The sequence below is a fragment of the Eucyclogobius newberryi genome, unplaced genomic scaffold (assembly GCF_026437365.1).
Source record: "Eucyclogobius newberryi isolate DKJ021-1_F unplaced genomic scaffold, fEucNew1.0.hap1 SCAF_14, whole genome shotgun sequence".
Classification (NCBI taxonomy): domain Eukaryota; kingdom Metazoa; phylum Chordata; class Actinopteri; order Gobiiformes; family Gobiidae; genus Eucyclogobius; species Eucyclogobius newberryi.
The window spans coordinates 21,069,230-21,094,791 of record NW_027315768.1 but is presented as its reverse complement, the minus strand read 5'-3'; the positions used below and the strand labels follow the sequence as shown (position 1 = coordinate 21,094,791).

The 25,562-nt window shown below is 42.1% G+C and overlaps 1 protein-coding gene across 1 annotated transcript; it reads left to right on the top strand.

The window, feature by feature from the left end:
- mao (monoamine oxidase) lies at positions 1-22,893 on the top strand. The gene is made up of 15 exons (XM_072444921.1): positions 1-153; positions 7,343-7,437; positions 7,514-7,651; positions 14,022-14,126; positions 14,199-14,290; positions 14,509-14,650; positions 16,213-16,362; positions 16,534-16,693; positions 16,780-16,876; positions 17,743-17,796; positions 17,879-17,936; positions 18,014-18,111; positions 20,901-21,012; positions 21,113-21,175; positions 21,250-22,893. The coding sequence occupies exons 1-15, from the start codon at positions 99-101 to the stop codon at positions 21,403-21,405; spliced, it is 1,575 nt and encodes a 524-aa protein (XP_072301022.1). The 5' UTR covers positions 1-98; the 3' UTR covers positions 21,406-22,893.
- The last annotated feature ends 2,669 nt before the right edge of the window (positions 22,894-25,562 follow it).

The following is a 25,562-nucleotide window of genomic DNA, read 5'->3' as shown; positions in this document are numbered from 1 at the left end:
TCGGCGCTTTTAATACAGATGCGCTGTCCGCTCGCCCTCCGTTCATCAGCGGGCGGTGGACTCAGCCGATCCGGGGCACGAACACACCGAGGACAACCATGACAGCACCCAACAGCACCTACGACGTGGTAGTGGTGGGTGCAGGCATATCAGGTAAACGACATAAGCTTATTTGAAGACAAAAACTTTACTTTTCCAGCGGTCGTGATGAGTTGTTCCGCGAGGAGAAATAGAGCAGATGCGCTGAAATGCACCCGCTTTACTACAGTTGTTGTGGAGCGTTGTGTAAGATGTTTTGACAGCAAGCCAACTGCACGAAAAATGTGCCTTTTCCTGGTCAAAGATGTGCATTTTCTTCTGCCTTTCCCATACGCGTTCCTCTCTGAATGTGCCGTGTTCTCTGGTCGTGTCTTCCGTGAGCTGCTGACCACTCAGTCCCATGTCCCCGGTCCTGTCGCTGCAGCCTCTTTAAGTGGCAGCCAATAACTCACTTTGTAGACTGTTATATAAGACAGACTCTCTCATATTCAACCCCTAGTCCATCATAACTTTGTTCTATCAGGTTTCCTTACTCTTCCTTAGTCTTTCTTTCATCTGGAGTAATTATCTGCACATGGCGTCATATTTTGAAGAGCAGATTTTCATTAATACAACTTTTCTGCTCCATTTACACTTGCAGAAGTCTATGTTGAAACACCTATTACACAAGGCCACTAGTCTTAAAAAAAAGACCTATTTCAATAACTAATTACTTAATTCAGTACTTGATATGAAGGACAACTGATAATATTGCTAAATATAGGATATTCTTTGGATGAATGTACACTCCACATTTTGAGAGGTGGATCCCACGTGTCTAGGCCTGATATCATTAGTCTAGTTAGTATATATTACAAATACCTGCTACTTGGAAACACAAACCTACTGTATATTGTGCCATTAGACACAGCACATGTAGAACAATGGGTCTGGGCGTCAAGTTCAGAGTATATTTGAGTATATTTGCTTTCACAGACAATCCTTTCACACATACCCTATATTTTTAGACTAAAGATGAATTCGTGCCTATAGATAATCCTTTGATGTCTTAGGTATTGTCTTACAGTGTAAGGTTGATTGACTTGTTGCTAGACTAGACTGATTAATAGTGTTTTCCTGCCTGGTCTCCAGTTGGACAGAGGACAGAGAAGAATGACAGACAGAAGTTTGACTGAATCCAAATCAAAAGGGCAAAACAAACAAGGGCAAACCGTTTTATTAGAACCTAGAATTTTTACAAAAGCAGCGAAAATGCGTGTGGGTTGATCATATACTGTACTATTATTCAGTGTATTCTTATGCAACATAGCAAAAGTTTATCTATGTAAAAATAAAGCCCCAGCAGAGTTGATTAGATATAGAGAAGCTGTTAAATGTAGAGCTATTATTGACATGTTAAGAAGCTCTGGCTTAAGTCAATATGCACCACTTGCCTGTGTATTGTTAGTTTTAGCATGTTGTTTCTTTCAAATACAGTTGAGTCCTCTGTGTTCCCCTTATGACAGATTTCTGCTGCTTTCTGCTGCTTTCTGCTAATGTAATTGTCATATCTGTGCCCACCCACCAGCACCAGTGAGACGGTGACCCTCGAGGGGGCAACCGGAACTTCAGAAGAAAAACATTAAGTGATTGTGACAGGCTCCCATCAAAGCACAAAGTTGCACAAAGGCTCCAGAGCTAAGGGGGGGTGTGGGGTGAAGAACAAGGAACCAGTTTGTCTATGCAGATGTGAAAGTGGGAAATCTGAAAAAATGTGTTCAATCATTTTATTTAGGGAAAACCCAATGAGAAAAGTTCTCTTTTTCATGGGCACCCTGTTAAAACAACACAAAATAAACAACAAACAAACACAGGATACTAAAACACAAATAAAATATTCTCTAAAATTAACCAATGCATAAAAACACATTTATACATACTATATGAGAATATAGAATCTCGCAAAGGTGTTCAGAGAGGTCCACTAAGCCGCTGCACCGATTATCGGTGGTTCATCGCGGCCCACAAGGTCAAGTGTTCAGAAGGAGCCCCAGCATCAAACCAGACCAGCTGCCACAAAGTGTGCCAAGCTGAGGAAGCCATCTTTCTGTGGAAGGCCACAGGGAAACACCCAAGGCGTCAGGATGCCAATGCCAACAGGACTAGCAGGAAACTCCCTCACCCGCTTTGCCCACGCCATAGCTAACAGAAATTCAGTCTTCATTGAGAGTCAGGCCTATCTGTGTAAGAGACTCAAACAGAGTGGCCTCAATTACAAGGGAAGGATCCCATGTCAGAACCACAGACACAAAAAAACACTTCAAAAACAGGAATCTTTGTGAGTAAACTCGCAGCACTGGGCTACAGGCAACAAGCAGTGACAAACTAAATCCAAAAGTAGTGATCACAATAGCTTGCTAAACAACCACGCATGCCACCTGAAAAAAAATCTAGTTTTGGTATTGTTCGATTTTCCATTAAATTAAATTTATTTGGTCTTTCCAAAAACAGAGTAAAATGGCTTTTAGTTATGATTTCATAAACAAAAAATATACAGACTTTTAATCTGTGCCATTTAACACAAATAATATTCAGATGTCTTCCTCTAAAGTCTGACTTCTGCTCAAAACCAAGTTTTTACTGACAGAGGATCAACTGTGGACACTCGATTCGAAAAAGCCTCCCAAATAATTGATGATTTCACATGACTCGATCTTGATTTATCCATTTTTCCATGAATTGCCACGCCATAATTCAGCCCCCTCTAGATCACAGGCAAAAGCAACATGTCAACAATGATACATATGTATTACGTGTGCTTGTTATATCAAACAGGCTTATATTACCAACCCCAAGAAAGGAAGTTGGTCATGGATACATGGATCAATTTAGCACTCTTTGAACACCTTCAGTGAACAGATAGTTATGACCTTGATCCTCAAATGTCTCAGTTGCTATAGCAACACATGGACAATCCTGGAGCCGCACTTTCAGGTCCAGCTGAGCAAACTGTCAGATTCTAATCATTATGGACAGCCCCTGTGTAATTTTCTTTGTTTGCCTGATGTGTAGCCTGTGTTTGTGCCACAGTAATCTCAGCGATGTTGTCTTATAGAACTGAGCAATATGGAAAAGTAGTCTAATCCCGTCACAAGATGTTTTCTGATTGATCAATAAGCAGTTTTATTGTTTCTTATTGATGACAAACCGATGTGGCTTTCTACTCCAAAATTACAAAATGATCAAACGTATTCCTCCAGAGACTGCTCCTAACAAAGTGCTTTGCTGTCAATTGATCGTCAATTAGAAAGTCTCAAGCCAATAATGATGAACTGCAAAAAAAAATCAATTCCGATTAGATTCTTAAAGACAGATTAAAAGACAGAAGATGCAATTCAAACGTGTGTTCCTTACACTACAAACATGGCTGACTAAAATAGGTAAGCTCTTTAGAAGTCAACACATCACATCTGACTAAACAATTGGGAAGTCACATATTCCTCATTAAATAATATCTTTTCATTTTTCCAGTCCAATATTGACGCTGGTTTAGTGCTAATAATGACGTTAGCTCAGTGTCGTTGTCCTGCCTGCTCTGGCTCATCTGGGTCCAGATAATGGTTTGTCAATATTGTTAGTTTCTGGCTCTGTTGCCTCTAAACAGCCAATCAGTGTCTCGAAGCTGTGAAGAGGGGCAGAAAATGTGATTGCCGCATGTCTTATAAATGTCTCAGGAAGCAGATCAATACGGAGCCGTGCAGGACCTGATTTGAGTGGCCCACTTGTCACTCAGGTACTATTGGATTTTTGTTGTGTTCTTTGGGAAACAACAATTAACCAATGCATAAAAACACATTTATGTGACATTTCATTTGCTCCGCCATGTTGGAGCAAATGAAATGTCACACAAAATCACGAGTGGTACAAGTTTGTCTTACAAATCTGTTACCCAGTACATAGAAGTACAGACTGTGTATCATATTTAATATTCTCTCATGTGTATTTCAATGTATCATGAGGGAAATTTTATCTGATGAATAATTGTATTAGTTATTAAAAACAAACAATTGCATGGAATATTTTCCACATATATTTTCACGAAATTGACATTCTAGGAAACTACATATACATTTAACTGGATTTTGCTAATACAAACTGAGGTCATTAAAGTATGTAACTTTTCTAGTGGTGGTCCGCCACTTCCTTGTCTCACTAGAGATATTATTTCTATGCCTGGAATGTTCCACACTATTGCATTTATTGTATCTATCTTGCATTAATTGTTAAAATGCCTTGAAGATTTGATGCCACACTGTGAAACAAGCAAAGCAACAACTTCTCCACAAAGACAAGTTGGTGGTAGAGAAACTATTTGTAGGATACCATTGCAACAAAAATACATATTTGAAGAATCAGAAGAGTCATGTTTTGTTCATATATTGGGGAAAGCTGAACGTCCTCAAGAAAAGTTACTTGTGCACATTTAACTACAGAGGAGATCTTCCCTGCGAGATTGCACCATTACCTCTTACATAAGGCTACATGTGTTTCTGCACGTGTTGGATTTGAAAGAGTTGTAAGTAGTGTGCAGATGCCGCCCTGTTGTCCATGCTCTGTTTAATGTTTTAGTGAAGCTTTGTTTGTTTATAGATAATGAATGTCAAATTAGCGGTTCGTAAAAAGAGCCCACAGAGATTTAGCAGAAGCCCTGCTCACACAAATGCAGTTAGTTCTGCCAAACAGCTTTGCCTCGTCGTCAAGGAAACCCCCTGTCTCGACTAATTTTCTCACACCAAGGATGAAACGAGCTGTGTCTTGTGATGTGGCCATTCGAGCGTGAGTGTTGTCAGTGTGTCAGCACACTGCCAGGCTGCAGACTGAATCCTTCTCAAAGCAAGTAAAACTGTCCGTGGTATTAGCCCTTTGAAAGATCTCACATTGACCAGTCATTCAGGTCATCTCATGCCCCAAGGAGCTGCAGAGGCGGGGGCAGTCTGTGGAGGAAAAACAAGGGTATTATTAAATGCGTTACAACAAAGGTTATTTGAATGCACAGCGGCTGACATTTTATGCTTTAATACGTGTGAAATTGAGAAATGTTGGAAGGTGTTTTAATGTTGGATGTTATTTTGAAACGCATCAAACTGCCCTTTCCCCATAACCTTATTATATGGAAAAATATTACAAAGCTGTGACTGTGTAATACAAGTTTTTACACGTGTGATGTAGTAGAATATGCACCAATTAAGTTGATAATAAACCCCTAATATTGTTCTTTTTATCTATAGCGCAATCATCCGTTTTTAATTATAATTATACTATAAAGTAAACCGCATAAGTTATTTTGTTATGCATGAGTTATTTAGTGCCTTCGTCCCCTGAGCACCACAGGCTAAAATACTATCAGCTGCCTCTTGTTCCAAGAAGAAGTTCATTGTTTCTCTTATTAGTTTATCCTCTGTCATCTTTGCCAAATGTACACTTTGCTTCTCTTCTTAGACAAATGGACAATAATGCCTAATTAGACCAATTGTGGATGAAAGCTGGTAGCTAACAGAGGCCTCTGTGCAGTGATGGCTCTGGGCATAAACACAGATGCAGACAGACTCTTTGTTTCCTCAGACAGGCTGACATTTGAGAGGACCATAGGTAATGGCATCAATTTAATGGCTAGATTTGTGAGGCTGCTCCATTTTGGACATATGCTTTCACTGATACTAGGACTCTAAGATCTAAAGCATTTGCCATCGCAAGATAGGGACAGTTCTGTGGAAAGTCTGCCCTGCTTTTGTCTCTTACTAATATGCAGTCATTTGTATAATATTGGCTCATGATGTATGCTAACAGCCTCTTTTTGATCTGGTGACCAATAAATACATTGCAACTGCGATGTAATCATTATCTTAATTAGAATGTTATCCTAAGCAACATGACTCTCCGCCTTGCTCAAATACAGACCTCAGTGACCCGGCATTGGGAACTGTATTCTAACTGTAAATTGAAAAATATAAATTTGATTCTCATACAAAATCATGCCCCTTTAAAGTGTAACATTATTATTAGTTTTATGGTGCCATTTTATTTACAAGTTAGTAATTATTGTATAGAGTTATTTCTATTGGGCAGAGTGAATTCTATCCAAACAGCTTTCTGTCGAACATGGTGAGAATAATGCAGAGTAAAGCCATATAAATGTCTCTAACATCTATAGAGTTTAGCAGGATTTGGGAGGATAGTGTAAGAAAGCAAGGATCAGGTTAGAGGGGAATTTAGAGCGAAGGCTATGAAAACATTTACTCAGATGTGAGTGTCTGCTGTGAGCCTGGATTTGAGCAAAAACATGCATCAGTGTTCTGCTCTGATCTACCACTAGGCTACATAATCAGGAAACGTACTGAAACTGTATACGATATATAGTGATTCATCCAATCTCAACAAATCCAAGTAATAGATGCACAAAGAGGAAGTAAACTCTATTCTTGCTTAATAGTTATTTATGTTTATCTTATTTGCTTTCTGTGTCCTTAGTTTCTTCAGTAGTTCCACTTGCAGCCCTGTGATTTGCCATAAAGCAGTGCTACTGGTCCAAGCGCTGTGCACTAATCTGCTACATGTGTGTGTTCATGGTTAAGTGCATCTATGCTGTGTCTTATTGAATTAATGTTAAGTCTGCCTCAGGTCACAGTAGTGTCTGCGCTCCAGTGTGTCTGTGTAGTAGCACTCTGTTTTTGGGCTGCTCCTTCCATTCACTAACATGAGATATCCACACTCCCACATTTATTGCCTTGTGTTTATTTATGTCCTATGTGGCAAATGTTCCTGTTATTTGTCCTCGCTACTTAATGTCAATTGTATGAACTATTGGAAACACTTGCAAATATATATATTACACTGTGAGTTCCTGGGATGGACTCTGAGATCAGAAAGGCCGTTTTCCGCTTTTATGCTCCTGCAAAGTGGAACAGTAGTAAATAAAGGTTAATGCAACATTTGTATCCTTGATCATGCTCCTTATATTGCCTTAAAGGAAATAACTAATAATAGCAGATTAATTGTTCACAGTGCTTTGTCTGTGGGTCTGGAGCACATGTGCTACTCTGCTTCCCAATCACATCACCAGGAAAATCCCAACAGTTTTAGCAAACAATGCGCTCACCTCTTCAATCTGTTCTTGGATTTAATCAAATCTTATCTATTGAATTTAAAATTGACCCTTCACACTGTGAAAGTCAAAGCTAATGTAATCTTTGCTCTCTGTTATTGCAACACATTTCTACAGAAGCAGTAAAAGTGCTTGACCCATGTCCTTTTTTCCTGTGTGCAGGGCTGAGTGCAGCGAAGCTGTTGAAAGCTAGTGGCCTGAGCCCTGTGGTGCTGGAGGCCCGGGATCGTGTTGGGGGGCGGACCTTCACGGTGCAGGTGGGAAACCGAAGTAGTGCTCGAAGTAACATTTAAAAGGCAGTGTAATTACAATGGATGTGAACATCTTTTGCAGAATAAACATGCAAAGTGGGTCGATTTAGGCGGAGCTTACGTTGGTCCAACTCAGAACCGGATCCTGCGATTGGCCAAAGAGTACGGCATCCAAACCTACAAAGTGAATGAGAGGGAAAACCTAGTACACTACACCAATGTAAGTACTTAGGTGTGTTACAGTACAGCTGACATGTCCAGATGATAAAAGGCACTGCACTGAACAGAATACTTCCGTACGGTCCATATCACATTTGTAATGTAAGGACATAATCCTCAAGACTTTTACTTTATGACAAGTACACCTTCATTTTTCCTTCATGTAGCCTTGTTACAATATGTTCTCCAAAAAGCATATTGAAGCAAACTACCAGAGAAAAAAGAAACCGCATTCCCTTTTGGGAATTAGCAAACAGTGATAGTAATCCGAGCCCGGGGGATTCCTTTTATTCAATATCTGATTACTTGAAAGCAGAGGAAGAAAGGTCTGGACACAAACAAAGACAGCTCTCTCTTATTGTATCTTGATAGTGAAGACATATCTCCTCTCTCCTTAAAACAGCCGATTTCATTTGTGGCCTGTTCTCAAGCCTCTGTTGTTGTTTTTCTTTGTTTGGTTTCTGACCCTTAACCAAACTTAATTTTTCAAGTACTTGAAAAGAGTGTAATGCAGAAAGAGAAGACACATTCTTCTTCATCTCACTGAAAAATCTAGATATTGAGGCTCTAAATCCCAAATTTAGGCAGTTAAGGCAGCAGAAGGAGGCAGCGCACAGAGATGCGAAGTATGGATTTATCATGGAGATGTCAGGAGCTAGATCAGAGGACAAAGCGCGTCTGAAGCAGAAGTTCTCTGACAACAACCCGCCTCTGTGTGGGGTGGGCTCCGGCTTCTCACCAACTACAAGCCCAGAGCCTCCCATGCTGCAAACGACCGGAAATTGGCTGAGCAACTCAACACCTTCTACTGTAGGTTTGAGACAACCCCCGGTCCCCACCCACTCTCCCCACCACTCTGTCAGTTCAGAGACGGGATGTAAACAGACTATTTTGGAAATCCAACACCCGAAAAGCTGCTGGACAAGATAATGTCACTCCTGCCGCCTTAAGACACTGTGCAGGAGAACTGACCCTCGTCTTCACCGACATTTTTAACACCTCCCTGGAGTCATGCCATGTCCCAGCCTACTTCAAGTCATCCATAATTGTCCCTGTCCCCCAGAAGCCCCGGATCACTGGACTTGATGACTACAGGCCTGTGGGGCTGACGTCTGTAGTCATGAACTCATTTGAATGCCCCACCTCAAGTCCTTCCCCCCCTGCTGGACGATGCCATCAATCTGGCACTCCACTTCATCTTGCAGCATCTGGACTCCCGGGAACCTATGCTAGGATCCTGTTTGTTGACTTCAGCTCTGCATTCAACTCTTATCCTCCCCGCTCTGCTCCAGGACAGGCCCTCCCAGCTCAACGTGCCTGACTCGGCAAGGGGATCACTGACCTCCTGACGGATCGGAGGCAGTGCGTGCGGCTGGGGAAGAATGTCTCAGACACTCGGACTGTCAGCACAGGAGTTCCACAGGGCTGTGTACTTTCTCCTCTGTTCTTCTCCCTCTACACAAACTGCTGCACCTCCAGCCACGACTCCAAAAAACTGATCAAGTCTGTGGACGCCACCCTCTTCATTGGGCTCTTCTCGGACGGGGATGAGTCTGTCTACAGGAGGGAGGTGGACCGCCGGTGTCCTGGTTCAGTGGTAACAACCTGGAGCTCAATGCCCAGAAGACAGTGGAGATGATCATGGACTTCAGTTAGAAAGTTACAGCCCCACAGCCCCCCCTCACCATGACAGACTCCCCTAACACCACCGTGGATTCCTTCCACCTCCTCTGCACCACCATCACCCAAGACCTCAAGTGGGAGCCCACCATCAGCACCCTCCCTCATCAAGAAGGCCCAGCAGAGGACATTGCCAAGTCCCTATGAACATTGTTAAATTTGTTTTTCACTGTCGCCCTCCGAGACAACTGCTGTTGTGATTTTGGGCTTTACAAAAATGAATTGATTTATATTGAATTGAACCAAACTTCCTGCGGCAGCTGAGGAAAGCCAAACTGCCAGCGCAGATGATGGGGCAGTTCTACACGGCCATCATTGAGTCCATCCTCACCTCCTCAGAGACTACAGCGCATTGTGCGCTCTGCTGTGAGAAGGTGATTGGCTGCAGACTGCCATCTCGGCAGGACCTGTACGTGCCCAGGGCTCTGGGACAAACAGGTCGGATCAAAGCCGACCCTTCTCACCCTGGACATGGTATATTTAAGCCACTCCCCACAGACTGGAGGCTACGGTAAATCCAGACCAGAACCTCCCGCCACAAGAAGATTTTCTTTCCCTTTGCCAATGGACTCATGAACACTTCTAAAATACCTACCACTTAAACTACAATTTAATCAATCACTCACTGCACTGTTCACTTTCTGTACTACATCTGTAAATTCAACTCATAGTAAGCCTATTTTTATTTTTTATCCTATTGTAAATTTAAATTGAATTTACTTGAATACCTTCCCTTTTTGATTTTATATATGTTTTATTATTAGGATAGCACCAGAAAATGCACCTAGAATAAGAAGGAGGCAGATGAGTTTCACAGATGAAGAAATTGGTCTTCTACTAACTTGACCTACTTATTAGCTTAGAGATATCACCACTGTGGCATTTCACACATGGATGCAATTGAAATAAACTGCAGACTCGTTGATGTGGCAGCCCGTATCTGTATCCATAGGAGCACATGTGTGGGCGTCTCCTTGGCTACTATCGCTGTAAGATCCACATGCCACTCCAGCTTATTGGCACGTTTCCATGGCTGCGGGGTCCATCACTATTACACCCCAAATATCAGGGGCACACAATGCATTAGGCCTACTGTATGATTTAACAACAGTAGCATTTGTGGTGGATTTGGGAGATTTTTTTTCTCATCAATAATCAAGAGTGAATCAGTGAATAGTGACTGACAAGGCACCTAAAATGCAGAAGTGGGTAATACTCAGTAGATTTTACTCAGTTACATTTACTTTTTGAAGAAATTGTACTTTTCAAAGTACCTCAGAGTTTTCTGACATCATCCTTTTACTTCTACATGAGCAATATTTAGTTGACGTGCAGTGTCTGCAGTGATGCGATACATCGGACTGTTGAGGTGAAGAAGGAGCTGAGTCGAAAGGAAAAGCTCTCGAATTACTGGTCAATCTACGTTCCTACCCTCACCGATGGTCATTTAGGTAGTGGTCGAAAGGACGTGGTCACTGATACAAGCTTTGGAAATGAGTTTCCTCCGCAGGGTGGCTGGGCGCTGCCTTAGAGATAGGGTGAGGAGCTCAGTCACACAGGAGAAGCACGGGGTAGAGCAGCTGCTCCTCCATGTTAAGAGAAGCAGCTGAGGTGGCTCGGGCACCTGTTCTGGAGCCTCCTGAACATCTCCATACATGGCTGGAGAGGCCCCAGGAAGACCCAGGACACACTGGAGGGACTATGTGTCTCTGTGGCCCGGGAAAGCCTCGGGATCCCTCTGGAGGAACTGGAGGAAGTGGAGGAAGTGGGGGTGAGGGAGTCTCCAGGGGCAGCAGTCAGAATCCCTGCTCGGAGCAGGAAGAAAAGCAAAAGAAAAAAACAGAAGAAGAGTACTTCTTCAATGTAATGTTTTCCATATACATTCAATTAAATTTGATTTTGAATACATGGTATGTCCAAAACTTTTCTCTGTATTCAAGTATTAGTTTCTCCAAATACTTTTCTACTCTTACTTGAGTATTTTTTTTTTGGTCCCTACTTTTTAATTCTATTTATGGACTATTCTTTGAATGTATTGTTTCTCTTAAAAAACAGTTTGGTGAAAATTACTAAGCAGACCCAGAGACACAAAATAAATAATGACTTAAGTTCATTCACACTTACATTTACATGCATTACTTGTGACTAACAACTTTACTTTAATTAGAGCTTAGACTTAAAAAAGTTTATTCATCAAGAGTTTTAGGCGTAAAGGCAACTCAGCATGTGTGCTAAAACGATTGTGTAATTAAGCATTCATGAGAGCTGTGTGGCTAATCAGCTTTTCTATGGAGATATAATCCAAAAGGCCAGTACTGGTTTCCCTTATCAGCAAACTACTGGCTAACGGGCAGCTGCAGTGCTCAGCACTATATTCACTAATACACTATATCCTTATCATAAACCGGGACAGTGATTAAAGGCAAGGCAAGTTTATTTGTAGGACACAATTTGTACACAAGGCAATTCAAAGAGACATGAAAGGAATCACAAAACGGTTTAAGACATAGAAGAGAAGTGCAAAGAGGATCATTTCAGTCATATGCACAGCTAAATATACACAACACATTTTGGCTGCATCAAACTGAAACGCAGATTCCCCATGTTGAGTCCTGACTCTGGGCACCAGCAGGAGGCCGGTCCATGTTGAGTCCTGACTCTGGCACCAGCAGGAGGCCGGTCCATGTTTAGTCCTGACTCTGGCACCAGCAGGAGGCCGGTCCATGTTTAGTCCTGACTCTGGCACCAGCAGGAGGCCGGTCCATGTTGAGTCCTGACTCTGGGCACCAGCAGGAGGCCGGTCCATGTTTAGTCCTGACTCTGGCACCAGCAGGAGGCCGGTCCATGTTTAGTCCTGACTCTGGCACCAGCAGGAGGCCGGTCCATGTTTAGTCCTGACTCTGGCACCAGCAGGAGGCCGGTCCATGTTTAGTCCTGACTCTGGCACCAGCAGGAGGCCGGTCCATGTTTAGTCCTGACTCTGGGCACCAGCAGGAGGCCGGTCCATGTTTAGTCCTGACTCTGGCACCAGCAGGAGGCCGGTCCATGTTTAGTCCTGACTCTGGCACCAGCAGGAGGCCGGTCCATGTTTAGTCCTGACTCTGGCACCAGCAGGAGGCCGGTCCATGTTTAGTCCTGACTCTGGCACCAGCAGGAGGCCGGCCCATGTTTAGTCCTGACTCTGGCACCAGCAGGAGGCCGGTCCATGTTTAGTCCTGACTCTGGCACCAGCAGGAGGCCGGTCCATGTTTAGTCCTGACTCTGGCACCAGCAGGAGGCCGGTCCATGTTTAGTCCTGACTCTGGGCACCAGCAGGAGGCCGGTCCATGTTTAGTCCTGACTCTGGCACCAGCAGGAGGCCGGTCCATGTTTAGTCCTGACTCTGGGCACCAGCAGGAGGCCGGTCCATGTTTAGTCCTGACTCTGGGCACCAGCAGGAGGCCGGTCCATGTTTAGTCCTGACTCTGGCACCAGCAGGAGGCCGGTCCATGTTAAGTCCTGACTCTGGCACCAGCAGGAGGCCGGTCCTTGAGGTCCTCAGAGTTCGAGATGGTTCATATGTCACTAACATGTCTGAGATGTACTTTGGTGCTAGGCCATGGAGAGACTTGTATACAAGCAGAGCTGCTTTAAAGTCTCTTCTCTTAGCCACAGGAGCCAGTGCAGAGACCTGAGAACAGGACTAATGTGATGGTACTTCCTGGTTCTGGTCAGGACCCGAGCAGCAGCGTTCTGGATGAACTGCAGCTGTTTTACAGCTCGTTTGGAGAAGCGGGGAACGGCCATCTTAAGAAACGTTTTCTTAGATTGAGAAAGAGCATGGTCTTGTCCATATTTTTTTTCTCTACTTCTGCCACTTAATGATAAGTTACAACATATTTAGTCAAACTAGCTAATTGTAACACCAAAGAGTATTCTACTGCTATAAAAATATAAATAAAATATTAAAGGGAAATTAGGGCTGCATGGTATATTGCATTAAATCATTCTTAATAAACTATTTATTTTATTTTGTACTATTATATAATTATGAATTAAGTATAAATAAAGCATGAACAAAATGTCGTTATTATAAAGTTTTACCCACAAATTAAATTGTTGTCACATGCTTGTTGTTGACTGTTCGGATTTATTTGCAATGCTAAGAAACTTGTTTCTTTTCGCCTATTTTTTATTTGCCACCATATTCCGTTCACCCTCTCCCTCGGTTTTGGACTCACTAGAAGAAAACCAGCACAACAGATAGAAAATCTATTATTTGTGTGTAATTTGACCTAGTCCAAACCTCTGGTGGGTCTTTCCAGTGTTGACATAATGTCAGCTTTGGACTTTCTCCTTGAAGGCTGCTCATATTGTTAGCTGATGTGGAAACAGATGCTACTTGCCCCTCCCCTCTGCCACTCTGTATTCACTTCACCGAGGTCACCATGGAGACAGACCTGTTGTGCACCAGCCAGTTCAGAGCTACAGTTCCTACAGCGCACCCCTGCTCTTTGAGGTTGTCCTCCTGCAGCAGGCACAGGCCACACTGTCCTACTATGATTGACATTGCTGTGGATGTACATTTAGACCTTTAAGCAAAACTTTCCCTGTATTTTTCTCGATGTGCCGTGAGAAAAGCATCTTCACATCATTAGAAGTTGTTATGTAAAATTAATTGCATTGAGTTTAATTTTCTGTTTTACCAACAGGGAAAATCCTACCCATTTAAAGGCTCCTTCCCTCCCACATGGAATCCATTTATTTATATGGACCTCAACAGCTTCTTCCGGACATTGGACGAAATGGGCAAAGAGGTAAATAAAACTGGTGTAAATAAGAATATTGACATTATTGTCTGAATTTTTACCTTTTTGTTTACATTTTAGATTCCTAGAGAGGCCCCTTGGAGGGCCCCTCATGCGGAGGAATGGGATAAAATGACTATGCAACAACTCATAGAAAAAACATGCTGGACCAGGTACTTTTACCTCAGAGCATCCTCACAAATATTAACAACAGTTTGAGACCGGGTTGAGAAAACAATCTGAATCTTTTTGTGTCACGAAAACATTGCAGCAATACAAGGAAAAAATAAAATAAATTAATTTGAATGAATGAAAAGAAAAGAAAAGAAAGGATACATTTAAGAAAGGATCTTTTTGTATGTACTTATTTAACCTTTTTACTTATTTCCAGTGCTGCCGGCCACTTCGCCAAACTGTTTGTCAATGTGAATGTAACGTCTGAGCCCCACGAGGTGTCGGCGCTGTGGTTCCTTTGGTACGTGCGCCAGTGTGGAGGGACCATGAGGATCTTCTCCACCTCCAACGGAGGACAGGTCAGTCACAGCCACATCCAAAACAAGATAGTGGTCAAGTTTTAGGTGGTTAGAATGTGTGTACCTCTTTCTGTAAGTAATACAAAGGGCCTAAAGCTATTTGAAATCAATAAAGTATATAAAACACCTACACAATGACAACAATGAAAAAACATGATAATAGTAGCATCAGCAAAAGTATGCAGTATTAGAAAAATATTTTAATAAAATCATAATATTATTGTCTTTTTCTTTAATAATTCAAAAATAATTCTTCCTCTGATGGTGTGCATTACTTACTTTTAGATAAATACTAATTATTAGTTACCCTCGGTAACCTAATTGTTACTGAAAATAGCCGTTTTCTGGGAGGCCTGGGAAAACACAGTAGTTGCTTGCTACTGTCGCTATAGCTACAGAAAACCGGACTTGTGTTGTCAATTTGTCTTTTGTCACATCTCCATATATGTGCATAAGTGATTTGACAAGAATATGACTAGACGTTATTTGCAGACATTCAAGGAGCTCTGCTGTTCTTATATGGTGTCTTAGTGCAGCTCTGTTCTGTTGGAAAAATACATTTGTCATTTAATCACAAAAGACAAAACACAGTCTTACGCTGCCAGGACCAATTGTGTTATTTTTCACACTGATGAAATAGGATCCAAATGCCACAGAGGAGCTGACGCTTACATATGTAAAAGGTCACTGTCCATTCAAGTCATAATAATGTCGTAATGCCTATAGTACTCAACCAAACAGCAGCACTTTGTAGTAGGGTTGTCGAAAGTATTGAAAATCAATTAATAATAATTAAGAGATGATAATTTAAACTAGTATCTAAACTAGATACTAATTTGAACAAACGTCAACAATAAAAAAGATTACATACATAGGAAAAAGAAATACCAGTACACACTGGAGGGACTCTCGGCTGGCCTCGGAACGCCTCGGAATCCCCCCGGAGGAATTGGAGGAAGTGTCTGGGGAGGAGGAAGTCTGGGAGTCCCTGCTTAGGCTGCTGCCCCCAGGACCTGCCCCCAGATAAGCGGAAGAAGATGGAGGGACACGGGGGGAAAATCCGGAACAGTTTCAGAATCATTACAAGTATAAGGCCCCAGGATAACACAACAAAAAATGGGAATTGAGCCTATTTCTTTGTGTTGAAATTGAATTTGAAATGTTTGCATTACTTTGAAGGGACACATAAAACAAGAACGTTTTTTTATGTCTTTATTTATTTTTCCTTTGAGAAGACCTCAGGAGACGGTTGGAACAATGTTTTGATATACATATGAATGCGGTGGGCAAGTGTTTCTGTCTAAAGTTAAATACATGTTTTATTAAAAATCAAGCATTGCATGTATTTTGAACACCAGACATCTGTGCCTGTGAAGACGGTTTGCAAGTGCATCATGTGTGGCAGATATGTTCATATGTAGCTTTGTGAGATTTTAGCTTTGTGCATTTGTGAGTCATGAAAATGGCAGTACACGACAAAATTACTAATAAATAACGAGTCTCACTAATTTGGATTATGCGTCAATGATTAATCTTTGGCATGTTTGTTTTCACTGTTGCAGGAGAGGAAGTTCCAGGGCGGCTCCGGTCAGATCAGTGAGGGCATGGCCAAAGAGCTGGGTGAACGGGTCAAACTACAGTCAGCTGTGTACAAGATCGACCAGAGCGGGGACAATGTGGTGGTGGAGACTGTGGACAAACAAATCTACAAGGCAAGTATCCACACATATTGTTATATCTACACATTATTGTAGAACATCATATAAAGCAATAAAGCATAATGTACAGCTATAGTGCCATCTGCTGGTTGCATGTTGAACTACTATTACACACATCAAATTACCGTAGTGACTGTTTGTTTGTTTTTTCTCGCATTTGTCCAGGCCAAGTATGTGGTTATAGCCACACCCCCTGGACTGAACTTAAAAATCCACTTCACCCCTGAGCTGCCTCCTTTGAGGAACCAGCTGATACACCGCACCCCCATGGGCTCGGTCATCAAGTGCATGGTGTATTACAAGGAGAACTTCTGGAGGAAAAAGGGTACCGTACTCAGGAAATTTGGCTGTTGATGAAAGCTGTGCTCCAGAAGTCCATTTGTGTGAAAAAACCTGTGTGTGCGTCATCAGGGTATTGTGGCAGTATGATCATTGAAGACAAGGGCTCACCCATAGCCCTGACCCTCGACGACACAAAGCCTGACGGGACAGTTCCTGCTATTATGGGGTCAGTAACAGCCTCCGGTGACAATGATGTTTTGGTTTTGCAGCATAAACAGTCACTCAAACTGTTCAAAAGTTCATTACAGATTTAAATACAAGCTGAAATGGTAGTGGTCATTTTTCACAGATTGTAGGCCTTTTGTTTCTTTTTATGTTTCAATGTTCAAATAAATGGGATATCAGAGTTAGAGTATGTATTTTCAAATGCTTTATCTTTATTTTTAAACTGTGTTTGATTAAACACAGTTCATGTTTTAAAAGACTTTAATAAATCAAATCAATTTATCAATAAACTGATTTACAAAAACATTTATTAAAACATATTAAAAAAATGTAAAACATTACTTTGCATTGCAATTAATTTGCAAATCCTTTTAGGAAAACATTTTGCCATTTGTATTACCGGTACCTTCTTTGATTAACCTTTCTGATTAGCTTTACCGTGGCACTCCTGGTCCGCCTGGCTACGGAGCTCTCTGATTGGTTTACAAGTTGGTTTACAAGTTGCTCGAGCCAAGAGACTTCTTTACTAGTTCGAAAGCTAATCTGAGAAGTAAATTTAGTTTGCAAAAGGTTTTTCAAATAATTGTTTCACTAAATCATTGACTTGAAACATTACTTGAAAAACAAATTGTAAAACTGAATGGGCCTAAAAAAGAATCAATTGTTTGGTGTAATTACAAGTTGGGCTGGGCTTATGCCAGAACGTTTTAAATGTCCAGAGGTCAGACTGCTGTCCACACACTGCCTCATTGTTACGTTATATTCAGTGTTTATTTTTGCTAGATCTTTGTGTCTTTACCTGTATTGGTTTATTTCGCTCTCCATGTTGAGAAATTAAAGCAGTTCTTACTTTACACTTTTCCTCAGATTCATCCTTGCCAGTAAGAGCAGAGAGCTGTCAGACCTGACCAAAGAGGAGAGGTAGTGACAATCAACACTTCAAACTAATGGGCTCTTCTGCTCATCCACATGTTTAATCCAAACTGCTGTGTGTTGACTTTAGGTTGAAGAGGATCTGTGAGATCTACTCCAAAGTCCTGGGCACAGATGAGGCCCTGCATGTGAGTCTGGGAACAGGATATTTAAAACAGGAAATCTGGTCTAAGTGATGGTTGTGGAGTTCTGTTTTCTATATCAGCCGGTGCACTATGAGGAGAAGAACTGGTGTGAAGAAGAGTACTCCGGAGGCTGCTACACGGCTTATTTCCCTCCAGGAATCCTCACCCAGTATGGCAGGTAAATCTGTTTACATTTACTCTGTAATATATTGTCATGTTAAGGCATGATATTAAAGGGACACTATGTAACTTTTCTGGTGGAGGGTCTGCCACCTGCTGTCTCCCTTGAGATATTATTGCCCTGCATGGAATATCTAGCTCCGGGGATATGGAGTTACAGGTCAAATCTGTGGAGAGGCAACCCTCTCAGCACAAATGCACGTTTTTCAATGAATAGGTTAGCATCTATAATTGAGTAAATGCAAGATGGATACATTTCATGACACTGTCGATGATGGGATCCTCTTACAGAGACTAGAGGACTGACTGCGCAGCAAAACTTGTGTCCTATCACAATTATGCAGACGACATTCGGCAGGTGAATATGGACTTGTGGATTCACTCTCACTGCATCCAACAGATCAGTGTGTGGATGCAAAATAACTTTCTCCAGCTGAACTCGGACAAGACTGAAATCATCATCTTTGGCCCACAAACACAAAGAGAAAGTGTTAGCGGTCACATCCAGAGTCTCGTTCTAAAACATACAAACCAAGTTAGAAATATAAGATAAGATGAGATAAGATATTCCTTTATTGTCCCACATGGGGAAATTTCATTTCAAATCTGGGAGTAATAATGGATTCAGACTTGAACTTTAACAGCCACGTCAAATCAATAACATCAGCAGCTTTTTACCATCTAAAAAACATTGCCAAAATCAAAAGTATAATGTCCAAACCAGATTTGGAGAGACTTATCCATGAGTTTGTCTCCAGTAGATTAGACTACTGTAACGGCCTGCTCACTGGTCTCTCCAAACGAGTTGTAAAACAGCTGCAGTTCATCCAGAACGCTGCTGCTCGGGTCCTGACTAGAACCAGGAAGTACCATCACATTAGTCCTGTTCTCAGGTCTCTGCACTGGCTCCTGTGGCTCAGAGAAGACTCAAAGCAGCTCTGCTTGTATACAAGTCTCTCCATGGCCTAGCACCAAAGTACATCTCAGACATGTTAGTGCCATATGAACCCTCTCGGACTCTGAGGACCTCAGGGACCGGCCTCCTGCTGGTGCCAGAGTCAGGACTAAACAGGGACCGGCCTCCTGCTGGTGCCAGAGTCAGGACTAAACATGGACCAGCCTCCTGCTGGTGCCAGTGTCAGGACTAAACATGGACCAGCCTCCTGCTGGTGCCAGAGTCAGGACTAAACATGGACCGGCCTCCTGCTGGTGCCAGAGTCAGGACTAAACATGGACCGGCCTCCTGCTGGTGCCAGAGTCAGGACTAAACAGGGACCGGCCTCCTGCTGGTGTCAGAGTCAGGATTAAACATGGACCGGCCTCCTGCTGGTGCCAGAGTCAGGACTAAACATGGACCGGCCTCCTGCTGGTGCCAGAGTCAGGACTAAACATGGACCGGCCTCCTGCTGGTGCCCAGAGTCAGGACTAAACATGGACCGGCCTCCTGCAGGTGCCAGAGTCAGGACTAAACATGGACCGGCCTCCTGCTGGTGCCAGAGTCAGGACTAAACATGGACCGGCCTCCTGCTGGTGCCCAGAGTCAGGACTAAACATGGACCGGCCTCCTGCTGGTGCCAGAGTCAGGACTAAACATGGACCGGCCTCCTGCAGGTGCCAGAGTCAGGACTAAACATGGACCGGCCTCCTGCTGGTGTCCAGAGTCAGGACTAAACATGGACTGGCCTCCTGCTGGTGCCAGAGTCAGGACTAAACATGGACCGGCCTCCTGCTGGTGCCCAGAGTCAGGACTAAACATGGACCGGCCTCCTGCTGGTGCCAGAGTCAGGACTAAACATGGACCGGCCTCCTGCTGGTGCCAGAGTCAAGACTAAACATGGACCGGCCTCCTGCTGGTGCCCAGAGTCAGGACTAAACATGGACCGGCCTCCTGCTGGTGCCAGAGTCAGGACTAAACATGGACCGGCCTCCTGCTGGTGCCCAGAGTCAGGACTAAACATGGACCGGCCTCCTGCTGGTGCCAGAGTCAGGACTAAACATGGACCGGCCTCCTGCTGGTGCCCAGAGTCAGGACTAAACATGGACCGGCCTCCTGCTGGTGCCCAGAGTCAGGACTAAACATGGACTGGCCTCCTGCTGGTGCCCAGAGTCAGGACTAAACATGGACCGGCCTCCTGCTGGTGCCAGAGTCAGGACTAAACATGGACCGGCCTCCTGCTGGTGCCAGAGTCAGGACTAAACATGGGGAATCTGCGTTTCAGTTTTATGCAGCTAAAATCTGGAACATTCTTCCTGAAGATGTGAAACAGGCTTCTACTCTGACAATGTTCAAATCTTGGCTAAAAGCGATTTGGTTTAGCTGTGCTTATGACTGAAATGATTGTATTTGCACTCTTCTCTTTTACGTCTTTAACTATTTTGTGATTTTAATGTTTTTTTTCTTTGTTGTGTGAAGTACTTTGAATAGCCGTGAATTAATTGTGCTCTTCGAACTTGCTTTGGCTACTGTGGAATATTCAAGGTGAAGCTATGACATCACCATGGAGATATGCAGGTGGTGTACCCTCCACAAAAATGTAGTGAAGTAAATAGCATTTTAAAATTTAGAAGTATTTTTCTCTTACTTTCTTTCTGGTATTTTTGGTACTGTAGTTGCACTATGCAACTACTGTATTTATTCTTGATTTACCACGGGTGATTTATGACAATAGAAAGCTCATAATTGTGTTCCATCCACGTGTGAGTATCATTAGTGAGTATGTGAGTTGTATAGAATAGATCCACGTGAATGTGTCACATAGTAACATTTGAGCGTATCTCGCTCTCCAGGGTGCTGAGGCAGCCCATTGGGAGACTGTACTTTGCCGGCACAGAGACGGCGACAGTGTGGAGTGGCTACATGGAAGGGGCAGTGGAGGCTGGGGAAAGAGCAGCCAGAGAGGTCAGCCAACTTGTTCATTTCATATCCATTACACATATTTCCGGCATAGTAACATAATATCAGTCCCTGCTCCATTCATGTACAATTCCTTTTCTTCTAGGTATTGTGTGCAGTGGGTAAAATTCACAAGAGTCAGATCTGGCAAACAGAGCCTGAAAGTCTGGTAAGGTCATCCTTTTGATAACATCTGTATTCTGCATTGTAACGTTCTAAAAGTAACAGTTTTTCATGGGATAGGATGTGCCCGCTCTGCCCTTCATCACCACCTTCTGGGAGAGGAATCTACCTTCAGTCGGGGGCTTCATCAAATTCATGGGAGTCTCCACCTTCCTGTCAGTTGCCACGGCGGCGGGAGTCCTCGCTTACAAGAACGGCCTGATACCACAAAAATAAACCCGGATAATAGATGCTGTTCTTTACTTTCAAAGCACTTCTTAATGGCCCGAACTAGTTAATCATGTCTGACATAACTTGTGGACAAAGAGCGATCTAAAACTTGCAACTGCAGTTTCTTAATTTAATGAGGGGAAAATAGATCAATTTAACAATGTCGTTATCACTAGTATCCATCCATTGTCAATGACATGCTTGATCTGAACGTGATGCTTTTGTGTGCTTGAGTTGGACGTGTGTCAGTATCTGTTTTGTTAATAAGTTTGTCTAATTACTTCTGTTGAATTTAGGTGCTGAATCATTATGAGCTGTGGCTGAAGTATTTGAAATATATCAAATGTGCCATTCTGTACTAAATCACAGGGGAAAACCATAATTCACTGAAGAATACGTTTGTAGTTAAGTGAGGACTTCAAGTGTTAATTGTTAAAGCTATTTCCCTGATTTTCTTGGTAATATTTAATGTTTATAGTTTAAAATTGTAAGCGTATTGAGGGCGTTTGAATGTATTTACTGTAGATTTGATGGAACGCACCAATCTGCCATTTTTTATTTACATTCATTTACTTTTAGTCATAAATTACAAATGTTATATGTACGCTAACTTTTAGGGGCTCAAAAACAATTGTATGTTCACATCCAACTATTGAGCTTCTGTAGCATCCATTGTTGCACGGTAGACTTGCACAGTAAATATAAAATATACAAGACGATTTAAAGAGGAGTAAAGCCAAGTACCCTACGCAATCATAAAATTTTTCACTGCTGCATGTGTGAACATCAGGAACACAGAGACACATGCTGAGCTTGTCTTAAATCGGATAGTTATGTCTGTCTTTTAGCCTGAGAGACCTGTCCCATAGAAAGCAAGTGTATGGTGTGGTATTTGCTGTGCCTTAATGGACATCCGTGTTTTCTCTTAAGTGCCTGTGTGATGCTCACCCCTGAACTGGCCTCATCACTGACCCGCTATAGAGGCCACGAAATAATAATCAGAAAAAAACGTGGGTACAAAATACATAGAAGCTCTGTTATGGCTACTGTTATTCCAGCTTTAGTGACTGCTTTAGTGCTTATGAGAAAACAAAACACAACCTTTCCCTAAAAAGTCAATTCTAGACAGTTTCTAAATCTGAAAAGTGAGAGCTGCAGCTGTTGATCAAACATCTCGTATCGTTGGTAAAACTGTGTGTTCTGTCTTGTGGTTTTTGTGAGAGAAGGCTTTACAGTAATCCAGATTGTAAGTCCTTTTAAAATGTGTCTCTGTTTACGTTTAACTGATCAAGCCCCGCCCACAACAGATCATCAGTGACAGTGTATTCTCTGATGTGTCAGCATGGATCTGTAGGTGTGTCTGTGTCCCTCATGTCTATGCCATTGAGTCCCGTAACTGTTCTTGTACAATCCACCATGATGTAATTATTTCGTTTAACAAAGCTGGTGATATTTCAATGGGAAAATGTGAAATAAATCTTTTATTCATCTTGAGCGTGCCTTTTATATTGAATGTTCTCGTTGGGCTATTTCAAACAAAGATTTTAAGTTCACTGATCAAATATCACTTTGAAATGACTAGTTTTTAATACATCAGTAATATTCAAGGAGATGGACTGTGAAAGAAAGGTTTAAAGTGCAATACACTCCTTACAAATACACATACAAATATTGTTTTGTCTTTCATAGGTTGGTTAACTATTTATTCAAGATGTTTTTGCCAAAGAAAGGAAATATTTGTAGCTGAGATTATATATTTTTTTAAATGGCCTACTTATTCTGAAATTATCTATCTCTCATTAAAGCCATTGTCTTAAATCCATCAACCCTTTTTTTTTTTTTTTTTTAAAGAAAAAAGCTTTTTGTTCAGTAGACCACCACTAGAGGGCAACAGCGTCTCACTGGTCTGCTGTTGAGTTTGCCTCCATTAGTGATTTTTCATTTTATTCTGAATCGATCAACTAAAGTGTAGTAGGCTTATATGTCTGTATTTATATGTCCACAGGCTATTGATGGGCTTACCTCGGTTTAGTTGTTTATTTTCTGGGATTTTGAATATTAAAGCTACTGCAAACAGTATTTATGGTTGTGTTTTTTCCTCCTTTCAAGCTCAGCACACATGCACACAAGTGCTGACACACAACCTTTAGATACAATGTCCTGCCTTCATTAGACCACAGTCCTGCCACTGCCCGGCTGCTGCTCCTGTGATATGAAATGTGACACTCCCAATTTGCCTCCCAATCCATCAGGCCTTTGATCAGATTGGGATGGCAGGAGGAGGAGGGCCACTGGGACTCAGGCACCAGGCCATGGACAGCCAGGCACTGAAACAACATTCAGCCTCAGTCTGATCTTCTGGAAAACAATATTGTGAATATTCTATGTTCTCCATGTATCTAGGTGTCTTTAGGCCCGATGTGGCTTAAAGTTGGTCCACTGTAGGTCAAGACCTTCTCAAGGTCAAATGCAGAGAACCAATCTCCCCTTTAAAGGGCATATGACAGATACTCATGCATTTATAATTATACTGCATTATACTGGTCGGACAGAATCTTTGTTTTATCGATTATACATCAGTCAAGTTACTGTTAGTGAAGACAATTTGAAAATTAAAAGTTAAAATTACAGGAAGAGTTCTAAAACAGAATCTGTGTCACCAATAAGCAACATTACATCCAAAACGCAGGGACAATTTACACAAAACTGACACATTTTCTGACATGAATAATCATTAAACAAAATAAAGGAGTTATTGGTATTATCTTACATCTTAAATCTTATATTGTGTAATTTATTTGGATTTTGGCCCTTGTTTACATGATGACAACAGTTGTGGAATTACCTATGTCACATCTGCTGTTCATGTCAACCAGGAAGTAATATTCTAAAATTGTCAAACGGGGGAGAAACAGACAAACCCTTTAGTCAAAATGTGCAGTCAAACCTGTCTTATGCACTTCAGTAGAGCCGAAAGAATGTCTTTCTCTGCAAACAGTGTTTTTTATCTTCACAGATTTGCAGCTACTCCTCTTAGTCCTTCTTTTCTTGCTCCTATTGTATAATTGGTGATATATCTGTCATAACTTCATATCCTGCAGGTTTTTGCAGTTGCAATGCAGAATCTAGTGTCAGAAAGTATATCCCAGCATGAGTATATTCCAGCATGAGTATATCCCAGCATGAGTATATCCCAGCATGAGTATATCCCAGCATGAGTATATTCCAGCATGAGTATATTCCAGCATGAGTATATTCCAGCATGAGTATATTCCAGCATGAGTATATCCCAGCATGAGTATATCCCAGCATGAGTATATCCCAGCATGAGTATATCCCAGCATGAGTATATTCCAGCATGAGTATATTCCAGCATGAGTATATTCCAGCATGAGTATATTCCAGCATGAGTATATTCCAGCATGAGTATATTCCAGCATGAGTATATTCCAGCATGAGTATATCCCAGCATGAGTATATCCCAGCATGAGTATATCCCAGCATGAGTATATTCCAGCATGAGTATATTCCAGCATGAGTATATTCCAGCATGAGTATATTCCAGCATGAGTATATCCCAGCATGAGTATATCCCAGCATGAGTATATCCCAGCATGAGTATATCCCAGCATGAGTATATCCCAGCATGAGTATATCCCAGCATGAGTATATTCCAGCATGAGTATATTCCAGCATGAGTATATTCCAGCATGAGTATATTCCAGCATGAGTATATCCCAGCATGAGTATATCCCAGCATGAGTATATCCCAGCATGAGTATATCCCAGCATGAGTATATCCCAGCATGAGTATATTCCAGCATGAGTATATTCCAGCATGAGTATATCCCAGCATGAGTATATCCCAGCATGAGTATATTCCAGCATGAGTATATCCCAGCATGAGTATATCCCAGCATGAGTATATCCCAGCATGAGTATATCCCAGCATGAGTATATTCCAGCATGAGTATATCCCAGCATGAGTTGTTCAGAGCCCAACTTATTGTTTCTGGCTGCTAAGACCTCCGGCTGAGCTTCTGCAGATCTCCAGTTGATTAACGCCCTTCACTGGTGTGAGGGTTCACTTTGGTTTGATCAGGTAAAGAATCATCTCCAGTTTAGAGAAGAATGGCAGGAGAGGCAGGACTGCACAATTAATC